General features: G+C 39.9%; 1 protein-coding gene across 17 annotated transcripts in view; it reads left to right on the top strand.

Annotated features, from left to right (window-relative positions):
- Positions 1-26,664, top strand: part of PLCB4 (phospholipase C beta 4) — a 185,811-nt gene that overhangs the window by 74,953 nt on the left and 84,194 nt on the right. For all 17 annotated transcript variants that reach the window (XM_086873594.1, XM_086873564.1, XM_086873575.1 and 14 more), the window contains one exon: positions 25,987-26,087. In XM_086873594.1, coding sequence (XP_086729720.1) covers positions 26,004-26,087 — 84 coding nt within the window. In that variant the 5' untranslated portion in view covers positions 25,987-26,003. The remainder of the gene's footprint in view (positions 1-25,986; positions 26,088-26,664) is intronic.

Genomic DNA, 26,664 nt, shown 5'->3' with positions numbered 1-26,664 from the left:
ATTGTGTTGTTTCATTTGCATTTTGATATAGCAACATAAAACATCCTGATATGTCTGTGTGTTCTTCAGTTTATAAAAATGAGTGTTTTGCTTCTGCATGGGAAAAAATCCTGAAGTTAGTAAAAACATTACTGCTATAATTCTTTCCATGTTAAGGGCCTTGAGGGTACTCCATATTATGCAGACAGAATGATCTCTGGCTCTTACAGGAGAGGGAGATGATTGGAGGGGTGGAAGCAGTGAGAACACGAGGGGCTTATACACACAAAGCTGGGGAAGATGAAAGAAGAGCTGCCTTACCTAGTGATGCTTAGTAACAATGATTGGAAATTAGTTTCCATCACATTGGATTGGTGGTTAATCACAGAAGAGTTCCAGCAGTTAAGCCAGAACATTCTTATGTGCATCTGTTTTTGATACTCTGGAGAATTTCTTCTTTCTTCCCTGGGACTGTGGGGGGTGGCTGCAAATGCTGTCAGAAAGATCAGAAGATCAAGGGGAAAAAAAACCCAAAACTCTCTAGCTTCAACTTTGCTATTTCTGTTTCAGTCTTAAAGCCATGGATCTGTGTCCAAAGCTTGCCTGTTTTCTTTTCAGCTCTTCTCATTTAGTTACTGGGTGATTAATAACTGTAAACTTGTCTCACTTAAATTGCTGTACTAGTTTTATTGGTGAACCTCATCCATACAATCTGGAACTTTAAAAATTGGTAGAAATATGTAGCTTTTTTCCTTCTGCAGTGCATGTTTGTTTGCTTTTTTTAAAATCCATGTGTAGGCACTTTTTTTTTTTCTTTGAACTCTATGGGAAAACTGAAGAAAACAACAGAGCCATGTGAGGGAATTCCATATCTGCTTTTGGCATTTAATTTCCATAAGGAGGAGGATCCTGTTGACACATAATAGTTCTTTTTTTTTTTTTTCTTTTCCAACTTGCAAATGTTATGAAAGCATTAAAAGTTAGTTCCTTGTTGTCAGGGTTCCAAGACAGATGTTTGCATAGGAGATTAGATGTAATATTTGTGGAGCTTTGAAAACAGCTTTTGGGCTGGTGTTTCATTAGCAGGATATGAAGCTGTATCATCAGAATGGCATTAATTCCCAAATGCATGTTTCCTATACCGAATTGATGAGGTTATAGACAGATAATGTACCATAGCAATTGCAGAGCCATGAGCAGATCATTAGTGGTGTAAAAGCAGAGGAATGTGTAGTTATAACTTGTTCTCTATGTTAAATACTCATTGTACCTAAGATCTTACCACGTTTTTACCATTGCAAACCTTGGAATGAGATGGCTTTAAACTGGAGAACTGGAGTTTGGGAAGATAAAACATCATATACAGGAAAGGCAGTTGTATTTCAAAATAAAACCCTGACCTCCACTATCTGAAAATCTGTAGGGATAACATCTACCACTTGTAGGAAATCCCATCACAGCGTTCACTGAGCCTCTGTGCTACTCCATGGCACCGAAAGCTTTGCCTGCCCTGGTGCTTCTGCTGGTCACAGTGCCAAACACAGCTGGATAAACCCAGGAGTAATGCCCGTTTTCCTACAGGGATATTGAACTGAGGGTTGCATTCATTACTTCTCTTGATCCAGCTTTTGCAGTCCACTTAAAAGGGACAGTGATTAGACTCTTTGTGAGGAAATTGCATATTTAACTGTCAGATTGCAGAGATGGAGCTATTTCCAGGCATCCAACTGCCCATCCTCATGCAGCTAAAAATGGCTTGTCTTGCCTCAGACAGAGGGATGACAGGATGTGCAGGCCAACGAGCCAGTCGGGCCAGGCTGTCTTGCCCCTTCAAGATTGTACTGCTGGAATTCTTTTAAATACTCTTCAGCAGAGAGTTCATGTAAATTAGCTAATTACCAGCCTCTGCTCGGGCTTCCATGAGTGCTGAGTAGTGGAACAGAATGATTTAATTTCCCTAACATATTCTCTTGGCACTTTTGCATGCGGAATATGTTGCTCTAAAGCATCCCTTGATACCAGATCCTTGGCTGTGCTCCAGAAAGAGTTCAAGTTAAAAACCATTCAATGTAATTCCAGGGTTGGCAAACCTAGAGTTGTCACCTTCCCTGCTTCCTATAATTTTGCCGTCTGTAATGTGGGTTTTCCTCTTCTCTCGCAGAAGATGATCTTGCGTAAGTGTTTAAACTGTGAATCAGGGATTACAGCTGGCACTGCTTATGCATATGATATTCTCTTGGGAGAGTAATTAAGCTGAGGTGAAGTGATCACATGAATCTTAATATTTGCAAATTCATTACACTTAAAAAAGGACTGTAGAGTTCTCGGTTACATTGGCAAATGAGTGTGATTGCCTCCCACTGTAATTTTCAGCTTTGCCTTGTTCTTACTCTGAAATGTTTGCTGCTGTCAGAGGCAGGAGTAGTGTGTTTTAATTTCCCATTGAAATTCTTGTGAAAGAGTTTGTGTGTAGGGTACAGGAACATTTTGACTGGCTGAGTGCAAATTATTTAAATCCCAAAATGTTTTGGGATGTGGCCAGATTTAAGCTAACACGAAAAGGAATTTAGTTGAGGTTCTGTTTCTCTTCAGTAGTTGGGTCCAAATCCTGGAAACACTCAAAGTATGTGTTCACTCATTAATTTTACTGCAACTATCAAATAAATCTAAATATAGACATAAGTACTGGCAGGTATTAGCCAGCTCATTCTATTAATTGAAACATGCTTATGTCATTGAAGATTCCTTTAATGGTAGCTGCATTCTTTAGATGTGTAGATACCATTAAAAACCAAAACATGTTTTAATCCTCAGACAGGAGGAGTAGTGTCTACATGTTATTTATATAAGCCTTGGCAATCAAGAGGAAGTTGTAGATCTACTAATTATGTGTTGTTGATTGCCTGTCTCCCATCTTACTACAGTGTTTCAGTGGCCACAGAGATCAGTTTCCAACTGAGAAAATAGATTTCATTTTCATGATGCTTGATAGTTAGACAATAGTGTTTTCTCCCTATAAAATGGCAATCATAGAACAAAAGTATGCATTGGAAGTTCTGAAGATCAGTGTATTGTACGTGTTCTTTTGCTCAATAGAGATTCCTTTGGCCATGTCATTCCAAAATCATGGATTGAGGCTGCATTTTGATTTATTTCAACATCATCAATCTCATAAACAGCAGAAGACAGCTTCTTCCAAGGCACAGAGTAGGTGCTGAGTGAAGCTAGCTGTAGTCTGGGTTGTTAACCCTTTCTTAGTGGTGGTAAATCACAGTATTGATATTAGAGTTGGACCTTGCTACTCACATGTTATTTTAGATGGAAATCTGTCTCAGAAAGCTCACGTTGTTCTCATTCTTCCTTCAGCCCTTGCATCTTCTAAATCTAGGATTAAAAGAAGCTCAATTGAAAATTTTAGGTAGTAAATCCCATACAAGTACTATAATTTGTTTCAGTGACCTAAACACAGTAATAAGGATTGTGTAGAAAAGTGCTTTGGTTCCTCATTTGTTTTCTATTTTAAGCAGCTAAAAGCAGCAGTCTGGCACTAAGATAAAATCCAGTTTATTTTGCAGACCTTAAAGATTTGTGTTCTTATTTACTGGGCATCCTTATTTTTGTAATAATTAATTTCAAATTAAACCAAATTTAAGGAGAAGTGTTTCAGAATTGTGTAAACTGGAAAGTATGTAGCAAAAATATTTACCACTTTCCTTTCAAACTTTTAATGGCTTGTTTTTTAAGCAAAGTACTCCAAGCCAACTTGTGTTAGTTGTGATGCTTTCAGGATCACTTCTGCCCACTGGCTCAGCATGGGCTGGTATTTAATCTGTCACATCTTGCAGATTTTGCCATTTGTCAGAGCCTGTACATCTGAATTCCTGATTATAGGTCATCCTGGAAATTAGTATTTTTAATTACTGCTTGTATTTCAGGGGAAAAAAAAAAAATTTAAACCACTGAACTTGCCAGAAATCTAAAATTAATATCTACTGCTGAGATTTCAAAGAGCCTAAAGGGAAGGCAGCTTCTCTAGGCATCTTCAAGAAATTGATATGGGGTTTAATGCAAGTCCAGCACTAAAGCTAAGTCATACCTGGTGTGGTTTTGCTTTGGATTGGAGTATTTCATTGTAGTCCTCTCCATGGCTTCTGAAGGAATGGGAATTACTGGTGTTTGTGTGCTTCCTAATTGTTTATGGTAACAAAATGCTGGGAAGGGTTTGGAGCACCCAGTGCTGGGCACAGAACCTCAGGGGAAGTGTGGTCCCTGCACCACCTGGTCTCTCATTAATCTCATTAATTAGTACCTCAGATCATTTTATCAGTTGAGTAACTTTTAGACAGATTACAGTCTCCAGAACTGATCATTAGAAAACTGATCATGCCTTAATCGTGGCTTTTAAATATTTGATAGGTTTCTGCAAATAGAAAAAGGAAAATCCATGTGCTGTGGTGTCTGGAGTAACAAATATGGAAATCTTTGAAGTTAAGGTTATTTAGAGCTGGAAAATCTTTTCCAGGGTGAAGGACAGTCAAACCTTTCAATAGGGTGCTTGCAGAACTGGTTTCCTCTGGAGCAATAAAGCTGAAAATTTGTCACATCTATCAGATTAAAATGGATTTGGCCCTTCCAGGGGCTGAATAATGGAGTAAATTACTTTTATGAGACTCCTCCAGTTCAAGGACCTAATGTTGAGTTTGGGTTTTTTATGGTTGTCTTGTATTTAGGATTTTTTTTTTGGTGGGTTTTTGGGTTGATTTTCATTTGTTTGGGGTTTTCATCTGTAAAGATGCACAGACCTTTTATAAACATCTTTAATGAAGCTGATGTAATGATTTAATTTAATAAAAAGTGTTGACTTTATTGTACATTAACATTCAAAACTGCCTGAAATCAGACACTTAGTGACTTATTATGATTTACTCTTTCTTTCACTCATTTATTAAAGCTAGCATTTTTGTCTCTCTGCACAAGACTTGTAATCTTTGAATTCTTTAGAAATTAAATTTTGCACCAAAATTTAGATGTGTTTAGCTAACAATGAGCTATCTCAAAGCAGTCTCTGCATTGAAAAATCCATGTCTGATACATACATATACATATACATATATACATATATATATCCCTTTTGAACAAGTAGGGGGTGTGTGTGTGCACACACATATATTTAAAATCTTAAAACCTGATGATAAGACACAGGTTATTTGCAATGAGGTTGGCAGCACATCAGAAGATTAAATCTTCCTGGTTACTTTGGACCTTTTAGTTACTAAACACTGAATTTATGATAGCCTGCTCATTTTATGGAGAGAAATAATTTGAAGTAAAACTACCCAAAAGGCATGATCTTATCTAGTAGCAAAAGCTGTGTTTGTTAATATTTCCAACCACATAGAACACAGCTGAAAAAAATCAGATTAAAATGAAGCCAGTATTTATTCTTAAGTGGAGTTCACCACTGGTTACATTTTCAGTCACTTTGATGTGCCACTATACTTGATGACATCTTCATATTGATTTTAGTCCATCCTTTTTAGTCTGCCCAGTCTATTTATATTGTTTCCCTTATGTTGAAGGATCACTGCAAACAGGAATCTTGATGTCTTTAATGTGACTGAAGCCATATTTTCCAAGAATTGACCATTCTGGTAAAGAACTCACATTAAGAGTATGTAATAAAAGTGATTTAATAGAGGGAATTAAAAAACTAAGCAAAGTTTGTCTTATTATAAATTACAGATTCCTCTGCAGTATTTAGTTTGTAAATTTTTGGAATGTACCTCAGGAAAATAGTTTTGGATCCAAGCATGTTCAAAGCACGGAAAAAGAACAAAAAGCCTGCAAATGAACTGAAAATCTTGCAGCTCCTACATGATGAGGTGATAAATTTTACTTTGGCTCGACTATTAGCAATGAGTATTAGAAATGTTGCCAGCTCTGATTGAGGAGCACCAAAATTAAGTAGAAGCAGGGTGCTTATTTCATCATTAGCTTGTGTGGTAATGGCAATCCGTTTGAGGCTTCTGTGGGGATAATTCTCAAAATAGATTGGGATAAATCCTGTGATGACAAGAAGCAATAATGCATGTGTTGTACGTGGAATGAGCTTCCAGGCTGCCCTGGAATAATTTGATAGCTGCTGTGGCAGAGTGTGACTCTGTGATGATCAGAAAGTTGACCTTATAAACAAGTCAAAAATCATAGGAAAATTATTACTGAGCATTTGTGATTTTCAGAGGAGTGGACTGGGAGATGCAGGTAGAATTGTGACCCTTGGGAGAAAATGCCTTCAGCAGAACCAGATTTTGAGGGACTGAGCTGTGGTTTGACTTCGTAGGTTATTTGGACTCGATTTGCAAGTGTATTTAAAGACTGAAACTTTTAAATGATTCTGTGGAGTTGACAGAAGGGTGTGAGTTAGCTGAGTCTCACAGGTGTTTCTGGCCACATCACTGAGCATATAATCATTATATTCCCCTGCTCCTATGGAGTGTCCCTGGCTCTCAAACCTGCACTTGGAGTAGCTGTGTCCATCCAGCTGAGCAAACCTCTCCCATCCCACCCAGCTAAAGCACAGATGTAGTTGTTGTGCAATGTCAGATCAGATGTTCTGGTGAAAATTAACCTTTGATATATAAAATTAATACCACTGCTCATCCACAGAGTGAGAAATGCAATTATTCTCTTAGGTCATCTCTGTTTTCTGTCATTCATAGCCTTTCCCTTGTCTGTGAGAGGGCTCTGGTTTTCCTGGGGAGTTTCCAACCATCTGATGAGCAATGCTGTGTACAGCCAAGCGCATTACTGTACTAGAATTTGACTTTCTAATCTCAAAGAGATGTTAAGAGGAATTTTCCCCTTGTACCTCTTCATATTTAGGGGTTTTTTTGGGGTTGTTTTTGTTGTTTTTTGGGTTTTTTTTGCTTGTTTTTGTTTTTTTTTTTTTTTGGTAAAGGAGTAGTTGAATTTATATACAATATGCTGGAAATTAAGATGAAAATATCAAACAGTGCTCTTATAATTCAACATCATTGGTCCCTCCAGATGTGTGCAAAAAACTTTAACTCCAAGAAGCTGATTAGCTACACATCAGCATATATTAAAGAAAAATAAGATCAGCAGTCTGTGAAAAGGTAAAACCATACCATTTATTATAAAATTTCAATGAAAGTTACTAATGCTGTCTAATATTTTCTCTTCAATTTAGTTTTGGGTTTTGGGTCTTTTTTTGCTTTACCCCTTTCTGCCATTGTCTGCCCACCAGAAATCTATTCAGTGTTTTTTTCAATAAATAGTATAGGTCTTAAGCACAGATTTTGTCACTATGTACTGCTGTGAAGCAGAAGAATGTTGCAGTTGTTATTCAGGAGTAGGAAAAGAAATAAGTTGCCTTTAATTTTTCTCCCTGCTTTCTGTTCTAATGTTGTACAAAATGCACAGAAACCTTCCTTAATTATTCTCTCTTTCAATTGATTCCACCTGAATTCCTCACTGTTCCTCTGCTTTTCTGCCTCTTTAGGTGGTTAATGTTGCTATTAGCAATATCTGTACCTGTTGCACACTCTTGACTATTGGTTATGTGCAAGAAAATAGCCCCCAAGGTTGTATTTAGCAGAAATTGAATCTCTAGGTTCTGTATGTTTGGAGGTAACATTCTGTTCCATTCATCCTACACAAAACAGGCAGTGCAATTTAGAAAGACTTGCTAATAAACATAAATTCTAATTCATTAAGCAGGTGGGACTGCTCTCAGAAGGAAAATCAAAAGTTAGACCAGATCACCTGGTTCTTCCTCAAGGTGCATGTATTGTAGTTTCTGTCATCTTTTTAAACTGTTTGCTTGTCATACTTGCATTCTGCTCCAGAACGCTATTTTTGAAGTATTTATATTGAAACCATGCAAAGACCTTTAGAAATGATGGATAATTAAGAGCTGAGTAAAATGCTCACAGCCAGACAAATGATACTGGCTAATCTTAACCCAAAAATTCCCCAGGTTAGTGAATCTGGATCCAGCATCCTTCTGTCCTGGCTAGATCCCTATTTTTAAAAAAATACTTTTCCTTTTTAACCTATGAACTGTCTTCTATGGGATTCATTCTGCAGCCATCTCAAACGTTTGGCCAGCACCTCTTTTTTCCTCCTCCTGCAGCAGAAGATGAATAAGATCCAATTCTGCTGGTGCTTCAGATGGTTTGTGTCAGTCGAGACAGTCAAGGTGCCTCCGAGTACATTACACTGATGAGAAATGGCTGCTCCTGCTACAGCTTCAAACCCTTCCTGCAGCCAGGGCTCCCTGAAACTGTGCACACTGACTGCCCAAGGATTATCCAAAAGGAGCAACTAAATATTGTGTGTTTGCAGTTACTTGTCTCTGATTTTAATGTTGTTTCAGAGACAGCCAAGTCACATCTCTAAGTTTTATTTCTGTGTCTCAAGCTGTGCCAGGGGAGGTTCAGGTTGGACATGAGGAGAAATTTCTTTACAGAAAGAATCAGTAGACATTGGAATGGGCTGTCCAGGGAGCTGATGGAGTCACTGTGCCTGGAGGTGGTCAATTAAAGACTGGATGTGGCACTCAGTGCCATGGTCTGGGTGACACAGTGGTGTGCAGGCGAAAGTTTGACTCACTAATCCCAGAGATCTTTTCCAACAGAATTGATTCTGTGATTCTGTGTGGAAGATGGATGCAAAGATTCTTGTTTAACCATGATTCTGGCTGATTCTCTGCCAGAAGAACGCCTGGAGCTTGCATCCTTTGCATCCCCAGGTATTCCACCATCCCACTTCTCTCTCCCTTTGTTCACAACAGAGGCACTGGGCTCCCTGAAGGCAACAGAGCATCTCTATGTTATCTCTGCATGTTCACTGTCACCATTTATCATTGTTTGCTTATGTCTTTTACTGAATAAGAACAAAATAGGTTTGACGTGACAATTCAAGGTGTTCTTGAGATGGGTCACTTGATTTCAGCCAGTGGATTGTTTACATTTAAGCACTGGTTGCAAATTCTTGCAAATGCTTGTGGGGTTCTCTTGGGTCATTCCTAAGCAGTGGTGTGTGAGCTGAGCACAGGTTAGAGTCAGTGGGGGAAAATGCCTATTTTTCCTGGTTCAATTTAACTCAGTTTCCTGAGTTTCAGTTTCAACTTAATCCTTAAACAATGGATTTATTGAAGAAAACTTTCAATTTTTAAGGCTGGAGTACAAACCCAGGGTTTGGATTTCACCCATGCTTTGGCTGCAGTAATCTCACCTTGCAGTGCACCTGCCTGGAGGGGCTCATAGTTGGAAGACAGAAACCTATTAGAGAGCTGTGTTTTCAGTGTCTTGCTATGTTACACAGGAGCAGGTACTCATTTTCACATCACATAATCAGTATTCGGGCAACACTGCTCATACCAAGTGATTTATGCAGGTTTCAGTATCTGCAGACTGTTCTTCTGAACAAATACAAATGTTACTGGAGAGTCTTGGAGGATATTACTGCAGTCTAAAATCATCTCTGATTGCTTTGTGATATTTTAAGGCTTTCAGCCAACCTGTTTTGGGTGGCTGTAAATGCACTGCAAAGCAGCATTCACACGAGTGGTGCAGCAGAAGGTATGGCTGCCCTACATACCATAGTGGGTAGAAATTCCCAGGATCTCTGCAAGCACTATAAATGAGTTGGGAGCAGCCTGGCTGTAGTAACAGGGAGTTGTGTGTGCCTGAGGAGCTGACTAAATCAGCCAGCACAGTGAGGTGGTTCTGACACCCCAGAAGCAGGTGAAGCACAGCCACCTCAGAGCTGGCTTGCACATCTGCACAGCCTAAATGTGCTGCTGAAGGCTTGAATGAGACATTCCTGAGCTGCTGCTTCCCTGCTACCAGCTCCTGTCTCATGTACACCTGGTCTTTGACCAGCGTTGGCACTCAGGGACCGTCCCATTCCAGCTGGAAACATCGCTTAATTCATGCCAGAGGATTTCTGTGTGTGAACAGAATGGTGGATTGAAGCATCACATTCTCCAAGAATTCTCTGTACTCTTGATGCAGAGAGAAAAGGGTAGTCTTTTAAGACCCATGTATGAGAAACAAACCAAACAAAAATCCCCTTAATTTTTATACTTTTTGTTTGTTTTCTTGTTTAAAACATTGACTGAAATTTTAAAGATGTAGCACTTTTTAAAAGAATATTTTTGTAAACAATATTGAATAGACTGGTAAAGCAGGTCTGTGTGGGCATGCCTTGACTCCAGCTGCAGGTGTGATTGCAGAGTGGGTGGATTTGCTCTGCAGTGTCGTATTGCTGATGGAATTGCCTGGTGGAGCTCAAGTTCAGTTTGTGGCACATACAGAGGGGTTCAGGGAGCACAGCTGGGGCTCGTATTTACAGCTGTGCCTTTCTGCCAGCTTTGGATCAAGTAGTTTTGATCTCGGTGTATCAGCCTGCTTTCTTTCCTGGTTTTGTAGTTCTGCTCCAAAACACAGCCACAACTGAGAAAGGCAGATTTGGATAGAGATGTTATCTTGTGCCTGTCAGGACCAGGTCTGAAAGCAAAAAGAAGTGTGATTTCTTTAATTGTAATGGAGTACTGTCCATTACACAGCTTGAAAAGAGCAGCCTTTGTTTCCGAGATCTGCTAGTTCTGCCACAGTGACAGGTTTGCCTGAGTAACTTATTCCTCCTTGTGTGTGAATTTAGATTTCCAGTGAAAAGCAGGGCTTCCCTGCTTACCACATCCAACACCTGTAGGATCTTGTAATCAACCTGATTTTCAAGTATTGCCATCCTGAACTTTAAGATCAGGTGGTTATTCAACCACAGCTTCAAAAACAAGGAATAAAATTTTTCCATCTTCATTCTGCTTAATAGTTCTGTTGTTTCTTTGTGTTCAATTTCTTAATAAATCATGGGATTTATTAATAAATAAAAAAAAATAGGCTCTTGAAAATGTTTCAGCTTGCCAGCTGTGGTAGGCTGTGCGTTTGTTTTTTAACATTACATTAAGCAAGTTCCTGAATGGCTTTGTAAGCAGGTCTTAAAATTAAGTTTTCAGTATGGTGTAAATTTAAGTGGCAAAGTTGCTTTTGGATTGGGAGATTAGACCAAGAGTCCTGGAAAAATGGGCTGCAGAGTATCAAAGGTGAGAGAAATTTTTCTCAAAGTCAGCCAGTGTTCAAAATCCTGGTGGTCTTTCCCATCAGCGTGTGTGAGATGCGATTTGCTGCCACCCGAAATTCGCTGTTCTTGGTTCTGTCTGTGCTGCCAGTCTGTCCTTTGTGCTGGTCTCAACGTGAGTCCTGTGTGACCTGGTCACTGCACAAAACCAGCAGAAAGTAACGAGAGCTTTCCACCCCTGTACAGCTGTGACCCTGCCGAGATGGGATCATTCAGGCTAGCAGGAATGGGATTATCACAAAGGAAGCAGAAGCCAGGGGTTAGGACTGCTCTTTTCGGTGAGAGAGAGTTGGATCGGTTCCTTTTCTTGCCCGTGATGGCTCCAAAGGGGCTCAGTTTTGCTGGCACTCTGAGCAAGCAGCTGTGTGCTGCGTTTGCATGGGGTTTCTGCAGAGAGAAACCTTATTCCCTGATCAGGGATCCTCTCCAGCATACACTGGTAACAGCTTGGGGACACTGGTGTCCACTGCCCTGCCTGTTTACAGAGCTGATCCGTGCCCTTAATGTGCTTAATCAAGAACACTCAGGGGTGGGCTCAGTCAGGGCACACTTTCTCTCACACAGATCTTTCTGCATGTTAGTTTGCATACAGCAACAAGCAGTATTATTCATTAACCCTTAATGAGCCCATGCTATTGAGATTTTGAGGAAACAGTAGGAATAGAACTTAGAAGGGAAAGCTGTTACTATGAAATCTGTTATTTCTGTTTTCGTGCCAGTCACTTGTGTTTCAGGAGAAGCAGTAGCCTCTCCATTCCCTGCTTTTATCTTCTGTCCAAAAAAGCCTTGCCAACAACCTGGTATCTCAGTAAGCACAGCCCGGTTGCCTGCCTTCAGGGGGCTGCTGCCAGCTGCTCAGCTTAAAAAACTTACAGACCACTCTCAGTGTTCCTGGGGATGCCAAGGAGCTTTCCAGAGAAACACCACCTGGGCTTAGTCCCTTTTCCTTCCATGTGCCATTTCACTCAGATGCCCAAAGAAAACAAGCATATATGGAGCAAAGAATGGATTTAATTCAGCCATGCCATGACTGCAAAGTGCCCTCTGACATGGATGAGGGCTGTACAGAAACCAAGAATGCAGGACAGTGTGCTGACAAAAGGCAAGATTTATTGATCTAAACCCTATATTAATATTTAAGAAAGCAAGCAAACAACAAACCCACAGTGTGCAACTTCCCTGGTTCAAGCTTTCAATTTTTACATTGTGAAGTAGTTACTTAACAGAATATTCATTTTAGGGAGTGATATCTTGTTTGGTCTGTCCTCCAGTCTACAGTGTAGTTGTGTAGTATCCAAGTGCTCCAAAACCAATAAAATCACCTTTCCTGGTGATGCTGAAAAACCACTTTCTTGCTTTCAACAGAGGGTAATATTCTGATTTGCTCAGGAAAAGTTGTTTCTTAACGAGAATGGGAACCAGAAATGCTCAGAGATGTGTCCAAACCTCTACTGTGCAAATGTCTTTGCCCATGGTTTTTTTGATGTGGAAAAACTGTCATTTTCCTTGGAACAACCTTCTCATAGATATTCCCAAGACCTGAGCTGTTTTCCTGCAGAGTGTGGCCTGTTTTTCTTTTTCAGCTCCTTTGACTGGCAGTGCACTTTATGGTCCAATCACAAAGAACAAGAGTTAATTTGGGTCTTGGAGGGGGATTAAGAGCATTTTAAACAAAAAAATTATCCTCAGGATGTTAGGACTGCTTTGGGAACAAATAGGATACAGGAAGGTGGGAAGTGTGACTTTGATACATGATTTATCAGTCCAGTTGTGACCGGGCCAGAGTGATGTTCCTGTCACACCACATTGTCCATTAATTCTTTTGGAAAGTTTTATTTCCTATGGGAGTTGGCCATGATGAGGGGTGTCCAGGGATAGTGTTTCTTCTCAGGCTTTTTCCATGGTATGCAGCTGATTTTCCAGCATGCAAATCACACATGCTGACAAGAATCAGATTGCACCTGTTCCTTGACCACTGCCCAGTGCACAGATGCAGATCTACAGCCCCTAAAAAGAAAGGGCTGGAGGGTGTGGACCAGTTGAGCTGGGTAATTTCACTGGCAGAGGTATTTTTAGTATAAACTGTGTACTCGCATCTAAGTTTAGAGTGATTATAATTATGTTAGAAGTTTTGTCACACAAAAATAAACAGCTGCTGGAGACTGAGGGCAGCTTGGGACCACAAAGCATTGAATGCACTGACTCACATGTGGCAAAGCTTTTCTTAATGTGCCCATTGGGAATCCTTGCCTAAACTCTACTGCCTGTTTCAGCAAAGTGGTTTGCTCTTCATCAATTTCAGCACATTCAGCATAAATTTCAGAATATTTTTGGGGGGGTTTTGTTAACTGGGTTGTGAGAGGTGCTGTCATCTTCTCCTCAGCAATGCTTGTACTTTGATTATAAACTGCAGGTTTTTCCTGGTGAAGAAACACTATATTTACATATATACTATATTGTACCTATATGCTTCACATTTCTGTGGCTAGGCTGGTCTCTCAAATCTCGAGATTTTTGAAGATGCCTGCAATGGATTTATGGATGTATGCAGAAAGTGTGGGCTGCAGAAGGACAGCGTTCACATTATTGTGCTTACAAGGGGTTTGCTAGCCAAGGGCAAAGAACGCTCTTCCTTAAGCTTTCAGTCAAAAACCAGTCTAGACATTTTTATCACATTAAACAGTCTGAAGCATTTAATAGGTATGTGACAGGAAAAAAAAGCAGTCTGAACTAGCTGACCAGTTTTCTTATGGGAAAAGCCTGCTGGGCTCAAGTTCTTATTCTTTGCAGTGGTAATTATTGTGCTGGAAATGTTTAACAGTGATGAAGACAAGGCTGGTTTTAGACATGTAAAAATGTTACCTTCACTTTCTACGGGTTCTGGTGTGCTTTGGGTGTGACGCTGCTCTTTATTTTGATGGTGCCTGCCTTTCCTGAGCTGTGTGCCACTTGTTACTGAGCTGTAGGAGGCCAGAGTGGATGGTGGCAGCCGTAGTTAAGCACCACTTGAGAACACTTCAGTTCATCCAGCCAGTGCAAATGGCAAAACATTTTCTCTCTGTCTCTGCAAGGGTCCCTTTATCAATTTCTATGATGTAACTGGTTATATCTGTTGATTCCCACTGCTTTTGATGGCTTCCAAACAGTCTGCTCTTTCTTTGACCTCCACCCTCATGTCTAGAATTAGTTTTTTCACCTTTCCAGGCTTCTTCCCCGTTCTTCTGTTGGTCTGTCTGCAATTCTGCTCTACCCGGGGCAGTACTGAGCTCCTCACCTCCAGGAGCCCTGCCATCCCCACTCCTGAGCTGCCACAATAAATGCCTCCCTCTACCCTTGCCTGGAATGTTGGTGGTGTTCTTGCCACTTCTCTCTTTTTCACCCCCACATGCAGACACCAGTGTTTTGTTTTGTTGGTCTTTCTTGCTGTATATTCCACCCAGTTCCTTCCTTTCCAGCCATATTGCAGTAACCCAGCTTCATACTTGGAATAATCTCTAAAAATAGCCTTGCCTTTGCTATCCCAAATAATTTCCATTTCAGCTTTCCCAAACTATCTGCTGTTCTTTTCTAGCATGGTGAAAATGTGGCCATCTTCCCTTTGGATTTTAGCTGTGTTGGTCTGCTCAGGCACTTCATCATGCTGTCTCAGCCCAAGATCACTGCCAGACACCTCATCCTTGCTTCCTGTATCTTTTCCTGTTGTTAGTTCCTTCCTCCTCTTTTCAATTCTTATGCTCTTCCCCACGCATCTGTTTCACTTCTTTCCACCCTGATGGTTGTCTGGAGTCAGGAATGTCCTCATGGATTGCATGCTCTCACTTTTCCAGGAGAAAGTGCTGTTTATCTCCCAGCCCATGGGTGTGTTCCCCAGGTACCTGTGAGGACAGAGCTATATCCTCTGCTTGTGCTGTGTGTCCCTTTCCTGCTCAGCAGAAGTGGGGGTCACAGCAGCAGGTGACAGGAAAGAACAGCGATGATGATGAGGAGGAGGAGGAGCTTGGAGAGGTGTATCAGCTCCCCCTGTCGCCACCTGACACTGAAATTACATCCTAAAGTTAGGAATTCAGAGAAACTGAGTCCCCTGACTCAGGTGTCACCACCAGAAAAATCTGAATAAGTGGGATTTCTGAGCATGCTGTAGATCTTGCTGTTTATTAGGAGCTGTCAAAGAAGTGTTCCAAAAGGGCTGTGTGGGCCAGCGGGCCATACCAGCACTCCTGACTGGCAGGCTGGCTCTCCTTTCCATCTCCATACTGGACAAATAGGTTACATAGCAACACTTTTATTTTTATCCCTTTAGGAATACTCTGTCAAATCATCTACTTAGAGCAACCAAAAATTGAGATGCCTTTCCTTCAGAAATTTTATATTTATATATATATAATGCATAATTGAACAAGCCAAAATGCATCCCGCAGGAAGATTTGGAGAGGTTGCTGGCTTGGAGCACTCTCCCACCCACTCTTTAATAGCTGACATGCCTGGTTTTACCCCATTTCTTCAACAAGCCATACACTGAGTATTCAGAGTGACATTTGAGGGGTGCTGTTCTGAAGTAATGTAAACAGCTGAATGCCTCAATAATGACTGGATTAGCACTCTGAACTGTTTTATCAGATGAAGCTCTGAGTAGTCTCAGGCAGCCTCCCTTCACCCCAAAGAGACAACAGCTGTCAGTTCGATAGCGACTGCTGTGACAGGAAACAGAGCACAATGTCAAGAGAGTTGTTTTAATATTTGATTAGTAGAAATGAATATGCAGATTGCATGGGTTCTCTGAGGCAGGGATTAGTGAAAGAGGCTGTGATGCCATGTTTTATGCATTCCAATTTTCTTCTTGTGGTTAACTATGAACTTACCATCTAAAGGATTGGGAATATTTTTTCTTTATCCTTGGTCACATTTTCAGCACAATCTTTCCTATTGATTTCAGAGCTTTTGGGCAGTGGCAGAATAACCATTTTAAAAGAAAGAAATGTGGCTGAAACAAATTGACAAGAAATGCTTACTCTGCCACCTACCTACCATAATGAAGGAATAATAACTAAAAGTTCAGGGAAAGTTAACCAGTTGCTTTCCTTCTTGCTTCTCTACAAAATTAAAGATATAAATAAGTGATAGCCTTGTGTATCTCCAACATTGCTGTCCATATTTATCCTGCTGGAAAGAGGGCTTTTGGATTTCCAAGTTATAGGCAGCAGTTTATTTTCAGCCTTGCCTAGTTGTGATACACTGTGTTTAGAGCCAGGGCAATCCCATCTCCTGCAAAATGCCCACTTTGTTAATGAGCTAGCATGGGGTGTTATTGGTGATCAAAGGGGTACTTACCATTACTAATTCTGTAATTAAGACAAGTCTTGCTAGCCTCATTCTTTAGAGGGAGGAATAGGAAAATGGGAAATAGCAAAATGCCCACCCAGGACGCCAGAGCTGGTTGGCTTACCCCCAGCTGCAGCATGGATCCTTTGACTCCTACCTACCCCAAAGGGGATGTGTTTTTCCTGAGCAATTGATGATGAATGTTGGTTTTGCATATAACAGGCAGAGGGTCTGGGGATGAGAAAAATAGACAAGTTAAACTTCTACAACTGGGTTTAGGCCAGGCAGTTATTATTTTTTCCCCATCCATTAAATGACATTCTAATTCCCAGATCTGCTTTTTGCACACGAGTGTTGAAGTACACGCTGTGAGCCCCATATAGTTTCTTCTCCTGATACTTACTGGGAGGTTTTTTTTTGTGATGTGAACTTGAAATCTTGGCAGAAAAATAAAATGAAAACAGCCAACTAAAATCTCCATGGGGAGCTGCAGTCTGCTCCAGCCACACTTCAGCAAGGGCAGCTCACAGCTCTGCTGCTGTGCTTACTTGAGCCTGGGCCTGTCACAGAAGTGAGCAGGAAAAAAAAGCTGTGCCTAGAAATTTCTCCTACCCAGGGGTTGGATTTACTGCTGGCCTGGGCAGGAGGACAGAGGATAATTTCCATTCCAACCAGCTGATAATGCCCTGCCTGCATTCCCTACCTTTGAGATGTGACTCAGGGGTGATGATAAAGGGAGATGAAAACAAGGGGACGGGAGGGGAGGGGAGGGGAGGGGAGGGGAGGGGAGGGGAGGGGAGGGGAGGGGAGGGGAGGGGAGGGAAGGGAAGGGAAGGGAAGGGAAGGGAAGGGAAGGGAAGGGAAGGGAAGGGAAGGGAAGGGAAGGGAAGGGAAGGGAAGGGAAGGGAAGGGAAGGGAAGGGAAGGGAAGGGAAAGGGAAAGGGAAAGGGAAAGGGAAAGGGAAAGGGAAAGGGAAAGGAAGGAACTGATCAAGTACAGATGCAAGGTCTGTGTTGCTTTTCTTTCCATATTATCTTTTCCAGTTTAAAGCAGAGAATGTGAAAGCCCCTGTCTCTAGGGTGGAAGGTGGGTGCTGAGATGGAATCTGGGCAGCATGGCATCCTCTGTGATAGATACAGAAATCTTCTTACCAATGTCATGGCTTGAACTGCACAATGACAATCTTAAAAGTATAACCCCCCTGTGCATTTTCATGGTGACTGTGGTTCCTAGGCTTTATCCAGGATACTAATAAATTTGTAATTAGTTTAAACTTCCAACAAATACCTACTTTTAACGCGCTGCCAACTGTCAAATAATGAATGCAGCTTTTTGATATTAATGCATTTTAGACTGCTGGAACAATTGCCAAAGATCACCTTAGCTTTGTCTGAAATTTTAAGCCAGCAACGTGGGTCACTCTTGTTTTCTCAGAAATCGTCCAGAAAACCAGCAAATTATAATGTCACATTCCTAATTTTAGATTTTAAAGAAACATCTACGTTCCTCACAGCTTATTAGTTTTTAATATATCTGTATATTTTGAAAAAGATCCTAATAAATCATGTCCAAACTTTAATAAAGTTTGGTTTGAACTAAAGTACCTGACCATAGGAGGGATTATTTCAAACACACAGGGATTTAGAAGTTATTACAAAAATATGATCTTGACCTTTCATTGCATTTTATTAATACAAAGTCCGGGCCTGTGTCAGTGTTTGGAAACAGACAACTGTGTCCTCAGGATGTGGTCACGGAGCAGCTGATAGCTGTAGTTTGTTTTAGTTTTGTTTGAGGTACTACATTGTGTTCTTTCCAAAACTTTTCCTTGTACTGAAAAAGGAAAGACTGCTGGTATTAATGCAGTTTGGAAGTTTGTGTATGTATTGGTATGGTATTTGTAGTTAATAATTCGGTCTTAGAATCTTGCAGTTGTTTTCTCCTTGGATCCCCGAACTCTTGCATTTGTAATTGGAGTGATGCTCACTTAAGGCTGTTTGGTGTTTATCTGTATTCCCATCTGAACTCTTTTTAGAATTTTAATTTCAAGCATTTATTCCTGTCTTCTTATCACATTAAAGTACTGGAACCACTTCTGCTTGAGGTTATTTAGAGCACAAAGCTCCAGAATGAGGCTAAAAAGAAGAAACTGAAGTTCTAAATGTCAAAATCTCCCACAATTTTAATAATTGAATAATAATAATCCCACCATTCAAATAATTTGCACAAACAATTTGTACAGGTGTACCTAAAAGAGAGAAACACTACTCACTGACCTAAGATGTGTTACCTGTCAACAGCAGATTAAACAGCAGTAGAAATTAAGTATGGTATTAATTGCCCAAACACCGTATTGAAAACTTGGTTTTTTTAACAAATCTGACAAATCCCATTCCTTTAGGGTTTGTTGCTGTAATGACACAAGGTGTCAGAGTTTACAAATCTGTAAAGAGAGAGTTTGGGCCTCAGTAATCAGGAAATACTTGAGATGTTTTCCAAGTGCTACATGTTAGTTAGTTTGTTTGTTTATTATTCCATGAGGTAGCCTTTGTTTTAACACTGCCTTCTATTGAACGCCACAGAGTGAAGTAATTAAACTTAATAAAAGTCACTGCTGGTTAAATCTAGATACATTGTATACTTCTATCACATGCTACAGCAATTCAGAAAGGATCTTGGCAGCGATTACACAAACTATTGTTTTCATCAAAGTGCAATTTGCTCTCTATTACTACCTGGGGACGAGATGGCTTCCAGGAAATGGAACACTTGATATTATACTAAATAAATCTTGAACACCTCTAAGATTTCTACTTGACTAAAGATAAAAAATGTAGCATCTTCCACATTTTTAGACAGCTTAATATTTTGTATGCTTGGTGTTATTGTAATGAGACAAATTGGGGAAGGTTCTAGGGAATGGTTCCCTATCACATGTTCACATTATGAAATGAAGTTCACTTGACAGATCTAAAGCAAAATGTTACTGTTAGAAGCATACTAAATAATATGTGTAAATGAAAATCAATTGTCATTCACTGTCTTGTGATGAGTCAGATTGCTAAATCCTCTGTATAATTCACAGCATTATCAGCATTTTCCCTCCTGAAATAATCCCTTGGGGAGATCTGTGCCTTTACCTTTTCCTCTCACCTGTGCTGTTACAGATTTGAGAATATGAACACTCAAATTTCCTATCACTGGAAGGAAAGAATAGTAAAAACAACTTATTCCATGAAGTTTTTAGTTTTGTGTGTCTGGTTTATTATTTTTTAACACTTAAGTTTTTAGTAATGTCCAGTTATGATAGCTCTGCATTTTTAGCTCACTATTCAATTCATACCATTTTCTAGGAATATGTATAGATTCTGCTTTAGGAGTTTATTTTGAAAATGAGTAAAATTTTACTTTTTTTTTTTTTTTTTTAACAATTTGGTGTTGCAATTGCCACATTATTTTTGTTTTTCCAGGCATTTCAAGTGGCATCTCTCTGAAGGCTCATTTTGGTTAGCAAGTAAAACTAATAAAGCTGATTTACAATGGTGGCACACAAAGACTGATCCCAGTCCTGTCAAATATTGAGTCTTTGTGATGAGTCGAGATGACTTTGGTGATCAATTCAAAAGGGAAACTCTGCTCCAGTGGCTCTGTATTGCCACTGAGCAGAGAAATAATTTGCCTTCTTGGGCCTACAAATGTCTGTAATTTAGAAGTTTGTGAGGAATTAGACCTCAGTGAATCACCTGAGAAGCTTTCCATAATGGCTTGATTGAAATGTATTTCTAATTGTCAGAACATAGTTTTGTTGCACTGTTGGAAATATACCAGAATAAGCTTATTTACAAAACCAGCATATCTCTTTATACACCATTCACTACTCATAAATGCAAATGCTCTCCCCAAAAAAAAGAATGGGTGGTAAGCACATAAGTCAAAAAATGAGAGTTTTCAAATGAATAGGAAGGCTGGGGAAAACTCTAGAGGAAGCTATTAGAACAACAACAAAAAAATGTCAGGAAGCTGGGAGGTGATGTTTGAGCACTGTGTTTTATCCTAGGAATTCTGCTTGTTAGAAACAGTGGCTGTCATCAGAGGTGGTGACTGGGGCACAGTTGGGACCTGAAGGCAGGACCAGGAGCAGGTGCTCATTTCTGAGCTGTGCATTCACTGAACTGGGGGAAATGCTCAAAAGATCAGCTCAGAACAGGCCTCTCCTTGTTGTGGTCTAACCCCTCAGCTGGCCCTGCATGCCAGGGCATTCCAGCAATTAAAATGAAGTGGGAAATGAGACAAAATGGAAATTGAGACTGGTGCTAGACAATGCATGCTCAGGCGCCTGTTGTATGTCTGTTGTTGCTCCTGGACCTTGTTTTGGGGAGAACTGTTTTAAGTTGCTTGCATTAGCTGTGGGAATAATGTGTTTTAAAATAGCCTGATGAAAAATTACTCTTTTAAAAAAGGAAAAAACAAAACAAAAACCAAACCAGCAAAATTTGACTGTGAAACAGTCAGGAGAGCTGTGAAATCTTGGAATTGTTTTATAGTATAGTGTGGGCACTGCAGAAACTCAGCAGTGTGGCTGTCCCTGTTACTTTTTACTTAGGATTCACACTATTGTTACTTTTATTTTCCTAAAACTTACTCTGAATTTTAAGTTCTAGAGTTGACACCAAGGTTTTATGTTTAAAAACCATCCTGTCTCTCCATTTTGCTTACGTTAATGTCAGTACCTTTATGACCAAATGAATTTTATATTGAGGAGTAAATATATGAAGATCTGACTTTTTTTCAAGTTTCTAGAAATGTTTATAGTATTTGAGTATGAAAGTACTTCAAAGCATCATTAAAAAATGAAAGGGGCATTTTAATAAGAATTTCAGTGCTCCACTGCCTGTTTCGTCATGGACAGCTGGATTTTCACTCTAGTCCACAGCTCTGCAGGGAGACTTGCTGGACTGGGATGAACTCCATAGAAAACTCCAAAAATTAGGGAATTCTGTTCATCTACATCTGGCTGTCTTTGTAATGAAGAATCTCGTTTACTAAACAGGAATGATGGGGAAGGTTAGACGTACTTCAAGGTGGGGGGGATGTCCTAGGGTAACTGGGAATGGGAAATAGATTTGTTTTTTGGGGTTTTTTAATTGCTTCCTTGTATCTGTAAGAAAAACATATATTCATGGGCAAGATTACTAAAGTCAGCATACTATTGGGTGGGTACTGTCTGTGAAAACTACAGAGACAGTAACTGGGGCAAGTTTAGGGGGTGTAATTCCAAGAGGCAGTTGGTGAAATAGCAAACACAGAGTGTGGAGCCTCCTCACTTCCCACTCAGCAAATAGGGATTCATTCCAGAGGCAAAAATAATAATGACTAAAAAAAATTTACAAGTCCTGTTACAATACTCGGAGCTAAGCAAACTGCGGAAATTGTGAGTTTGTGTGTTTGAAACTGGGGGGGGGGGTCAGCTCTAAGGAACTCTGCTGTCCTTTCCAGCAGTGTCTCAAACACTGACAGGATGTTTATGGGATCCAAGGAGTATCCTATCCATCATGCTAGCCAGCCCTGGGGATTAGTTTAGAATATCACCTCTTTCCCCAAACATTTGTCTCGTTCGTATTAACAGAATCCTTTCCTCCTCCTGTTCAGCCACACCTTGTCCTTCTTTTGGTCAAAGAATGAAAAAACCCAGGATTTATAGTCCACACACCCCAGATTTTGCTTAGTGTAGCCCAAGCTTACAAAAGAGGAAGACTTTTGTGTTAATTAATGCTTTTCTGGATATGGTTAATTTTGTGTCCTCCCTCCTTGGGTACTCCAGGTGAATTTCATGTGATCCAAATCAGGCCTTCAGGCATAAATCACTGTTGAAAGAAAGACAGATACTGCAAGAGGCATTCAACTACTGCACTTCACCTGCCTCTCCCTTGGAGTCATTAATTAAGTCCTGGTGTGCATTTATATGAGTGTTCTTTTCCTTTTGTGAATGGTATGTATTCAGAGGAGTTGTTATACTGTGAGAACTCTTAAGTCAGTAAGAAGATTTGATTTCAGTTTTTAAAGGCGGTATAAAAGCTTTCAAATTAAAATTTTGCTGCCTTTAAATTTAGTTCCTTAACCTTCTGTGTCTCCCAGGTGAATCTTCACACATTTCATTGTTATTGAATTTCTCTAAAGAGGGTAATTATTGATTCTCATCATAGTAAGGATATATGCATGCATATATTTGCAGCCATATGAATGCTACAGTGTCATGTTTGATCAGGTTTGCTGGTTGGGATTGGTTTTGTTTTTCACTCTCTTTGAACTGCTAAAAATTGATGAAGACTAACAGAGGTCTAATGAGTGACAGGGGAATATTTTGTATTTTGGTTTGGTGATCTTAAAAGCTAACAGTGTTAAGAAAAAAATGGACTTTTGAGAGAAGTGTAAGAAATGTGAGAGACTGAAAAGAGCTTTTCTAAAAGCAGAGAGAATTTTCTTCACCTTCTGCACAGCTGCCAAAGCATAAGGCTTAAAAATGTTCCTCCAACTCCTCGCTGCATGTACTCAAGCTGTCTTTCCCTCACACTTCATCTGTCTCAGTTCATCTGTAAACTGAAGTGACCTGCGAGAGCAGAACTAGAGATTGGTAAGGTGGGAAATAACAAGGAGCTGGAGTCCCCGAGACAGAACTTGATTGCTTGGTGAGTTATGAGCAATCAGGCGTGTTTTCTTGCCGCTAAAACACGAGGTTATGCAAATAAGTTGAAAGGCTGCAATCCTGGTTCCTGTGACAGAGGGTGGTGCTGGGTTGCTGTGTCCTGGTCCAGACCCCTGACTTCAGAAAGCAGCTGGAAAAGTGGAGAGGGCTCAGGCTGACTGCAAGGTTTGAAAAATGCGCATTGCAGCACGAACTGAGGAGCTCCTTCTATTTAATGTCTCAGCGATGAAATAACAAGTTCATCAGACTGTGTGAGTACCCAGATAAAGGAGAAGACCCCTGTGAAGGAGGGATTTATTTCTGTGACCATGAGCTAACCAAGTTCTTGTGTGTGGTGTTAAGGTAATGAGTCAGTCTGAGAGTTAAGTGTGTGCTCAAGCACTCTTTACATCCAGGTTTCAGAGTGCCAGGTGCTGGAAGGAGCATTAGGATGTTCCTTACACGGGAGTTCAGAGCACTTGCAGAACTTGTAGGCTTTTAAATCTGGGTTTGTGTGGGGTTCAGCACCAGTATAAAAGGGTAAAAGCCATTTATATAAGCTTGGGACTGTGGAGGAGTATTCTTCACAGCCTTAAAAGTGCCACCACATTTCTGATGTTTTAGCACAGAATGTGTCAGCTTTTCCCAGAAGGATGGGAGCATTTATTGCATTCGTAGCATGAACTACCTGTTTTATTTGAAGGAGCTTTCCTTCTTGAGACCATTCTGATAATAAAAGACATTTAAATAGATAGGGGAACAGCCACCATGCCATAAAAATAGTGGTTATCACTTCAGGTGTGTATGTTTTAAGTTTCCTTTGCCACAAGAACAAACACTAAGTTTCTAATTTGTTGTGATTAATATGAGCTACTGTGTGAAGTCCATGAGATGCATAGAACATGACCCCATCACACTACTGCAATGGGGTGGCTGCCCTGTTATGCAGCTTCCTTCAGGAAATGAGGGAAAAGCAGCTCTAGGCTGATCTAAACTGGAAGAGACATGAGAATTATATGTATTAAAGAAAATAAAAAATAATCATTTGGCATGTTCCTTGAAAGGATCTCAAAACATCTCATAACCTTCACTAGTAAGATGATATTCCTCATTTACAGAGAGGCAAGGGCCAAATGCACAGGACTGGCAAAAAGAAAAGGGGTCTTTTGATAAGATATTGGATATAGATGATCCATTTTCTTCAAAGCATCTCTTCATTGGGAGAAAAGAGGTGCAGACTAACAGTTTAAATATCATTTAGCCTTTCTTTTCTGCTTTAAGATTAGGGACTAGAGATCTATTATTTTGAATTTTCATCCAGTTTTTAATGAAAATGAACACTTAAGAGTGACATGTATTATGACTTTCAAACTGTATTTTTGATTTCTGTGTCAGTGACCAAAAAAGGGCAGGTTAACATGAAAATGTACCTTCATGTGTTTGAAGTAGTAGGGTTATTTTTTCAGTGGAAAATTACCAAAATAACTGTTCTTAAAGCAAATGTTGGACAGAGTCTTTTAACAGTTCTTTTGTTCTCTTTCTTGTTAGAAGATGTTTTATGCAGATGAAAACAAGACAGACAAAGGGCATAGTACAAAGCTGTTAGAGTCTTTTAAGCACTTGTGTTTATTCTGGGTTTAAAATTCAAAGAAGGCATCTCTGTCTGCACGGATTGCCCAGGCTCTCATGCTTTCCCTGGAGTTTTATGTAGACTCTTCATTCTTCTCACTTGGACACATTTTCCTGGGCCTTGTGCCTGTGCTGCAGCAGATCCAGTTCAGAGCTAGTCACCCTGAACCCGTGTGGTGGCTCTGGGGACACTCAGGAGTGGCTGAACACCCCCAGCTGGCAGTGCAGGGCTGGCACCAGCAGGACAGGGTGAGGTCAGTGGTGTGGCCGTGTCCTGCTGTCACCCTCCGTATCCCATCCCGCAGCAGGATTCCCTGACATCCAGCACTCAGCCTTCTCTTGCCTTGCTGCTGCCAAGGGTATTGCCACTCTCTCTGCTCCCGTGTATAATCAGGGTTCTGTGTGTCCTACATGGCATTAGGAAGCAGGAGCAACCACTTCAGATTAAATGAACTTCAGTATTTCAGAGTATTTAGGTTTTTTGCCCCATTTTCTGCCTCTTCCAGTGTAATCGGGAAGGCAATGGAAAGGTTACTGGATAATTTGCTGGTTTCCATACAATATGACTTCTGGGTTTTATTTTTAACTAATGATTTTATTCACATTTGTTCTCTTGCAGAAGTGCACAATACAACTACCTAGTTTAATTTAATGGCCTTTATCTCTAAACAGTATTTTTCCCTATGCATTTTGACAAATATATTATTCATATCTTGAGTTATAGATAAAATATGTCTGAAAATACCCAGGAATTTAACATAAATGAAATTTAAAATGAAAAATGTATTTTGCCTCTGTAGCATTTTAGGATGTATGTAACAGTTTAGGATGTTAAGAAAAAAATACAATCTCTCTCTGTGACATCTGATGTTTTCCAGTCAAAAAAGAAGCATTTGTCTGCTTTACGGGTTGTGGTATTCTGTCACCTAGAGCTGGGTTAATCCCAGCCTCATTGTACTCTAGAAGTTACAGTGCAAGTGTTTTTCAAATAATTAAGTTCATACACACATTTTACAAGTATTTTCCATTTTAAAGATATGAAACAAAAATAATCCTAGGAGGAAAGCTCTTGATTTGAAAATGCACTGTGACTTTTTAGTACTTCTGTGTGAAAGAAAAAGCTAAAAGTCACTTTTTTTTCCCCTGCTTGGCCTTTGAAACACTCCTTTTGAAGGACAGTAATTGAACTGTGCTTTTCCATTCCATTTCAGGTTTTTCTTCTGTAATCATGGCAAAACCTTATGAATTTAACTGGCAGAAGCCAGTTCCCTCTTTTATGCAAGATGGAGCTGTGTTTGATAGATATGAGGAGGTAAGAGGCCAGTTGCCTTTCATTTGCTATTCTTTTTTAAATATGCGGAAGTTCTAGAATATTTCATGTTTTGCTTTCATTGTACACAAAGAACCTTTTTTTTTCTGGTAATACTCTCAGAAATGTCTGTGGGGAGGCAATACCAACACACTTTATTGCTATATAGGTTTTGGGGTTTTTTTTGCTTTTAAAAGAAATGGATTTAAAATATATTTAATCCCTCTGATTTGACATAAGCCCTGAGGAAGAGAAAGGGAGAATTGGATCAAAATATCTAACATGTATAAAACTCTCATCTTTGCAGATTCATAAAGCACATTATTAAATAAAGTGGATCCTTCAATTTTTTGTACTATGTATCAAATGGAGGGAGGGAGAATACTGCTTTATTTTTAATATATAAACTGAGGACCTGCCTATTACAAAGGAAAGTAAGAGAACACAGAACATTCATATTCTGATTCAAATGCATCATTTGAGAACTGGAGTGGTTTTATCTACTTCAGAAAATCAATCTGCACTCTGTCTGAAATATGATTGCTATGATCCTGCTTTCATCTATGCTTTAATCCACATT

This window comes from Cyanistes caeruleus, chromosome 2 (assembly GCF_971803275.1).
Source record: "Cyanistes caeruleus chromosome 2, bCyaCae1.hap1.1, whole genome shotgun sequence".
Lineage (NCBI taxonomy): Eukaryota > Metazoa > Chordata > Aves > Passeriformes > Paridae > Cyanistes > Cyanistes caeruleus.
This window is presented reverse-complemented; position numbering and strand designations above follow the sequence as displayed.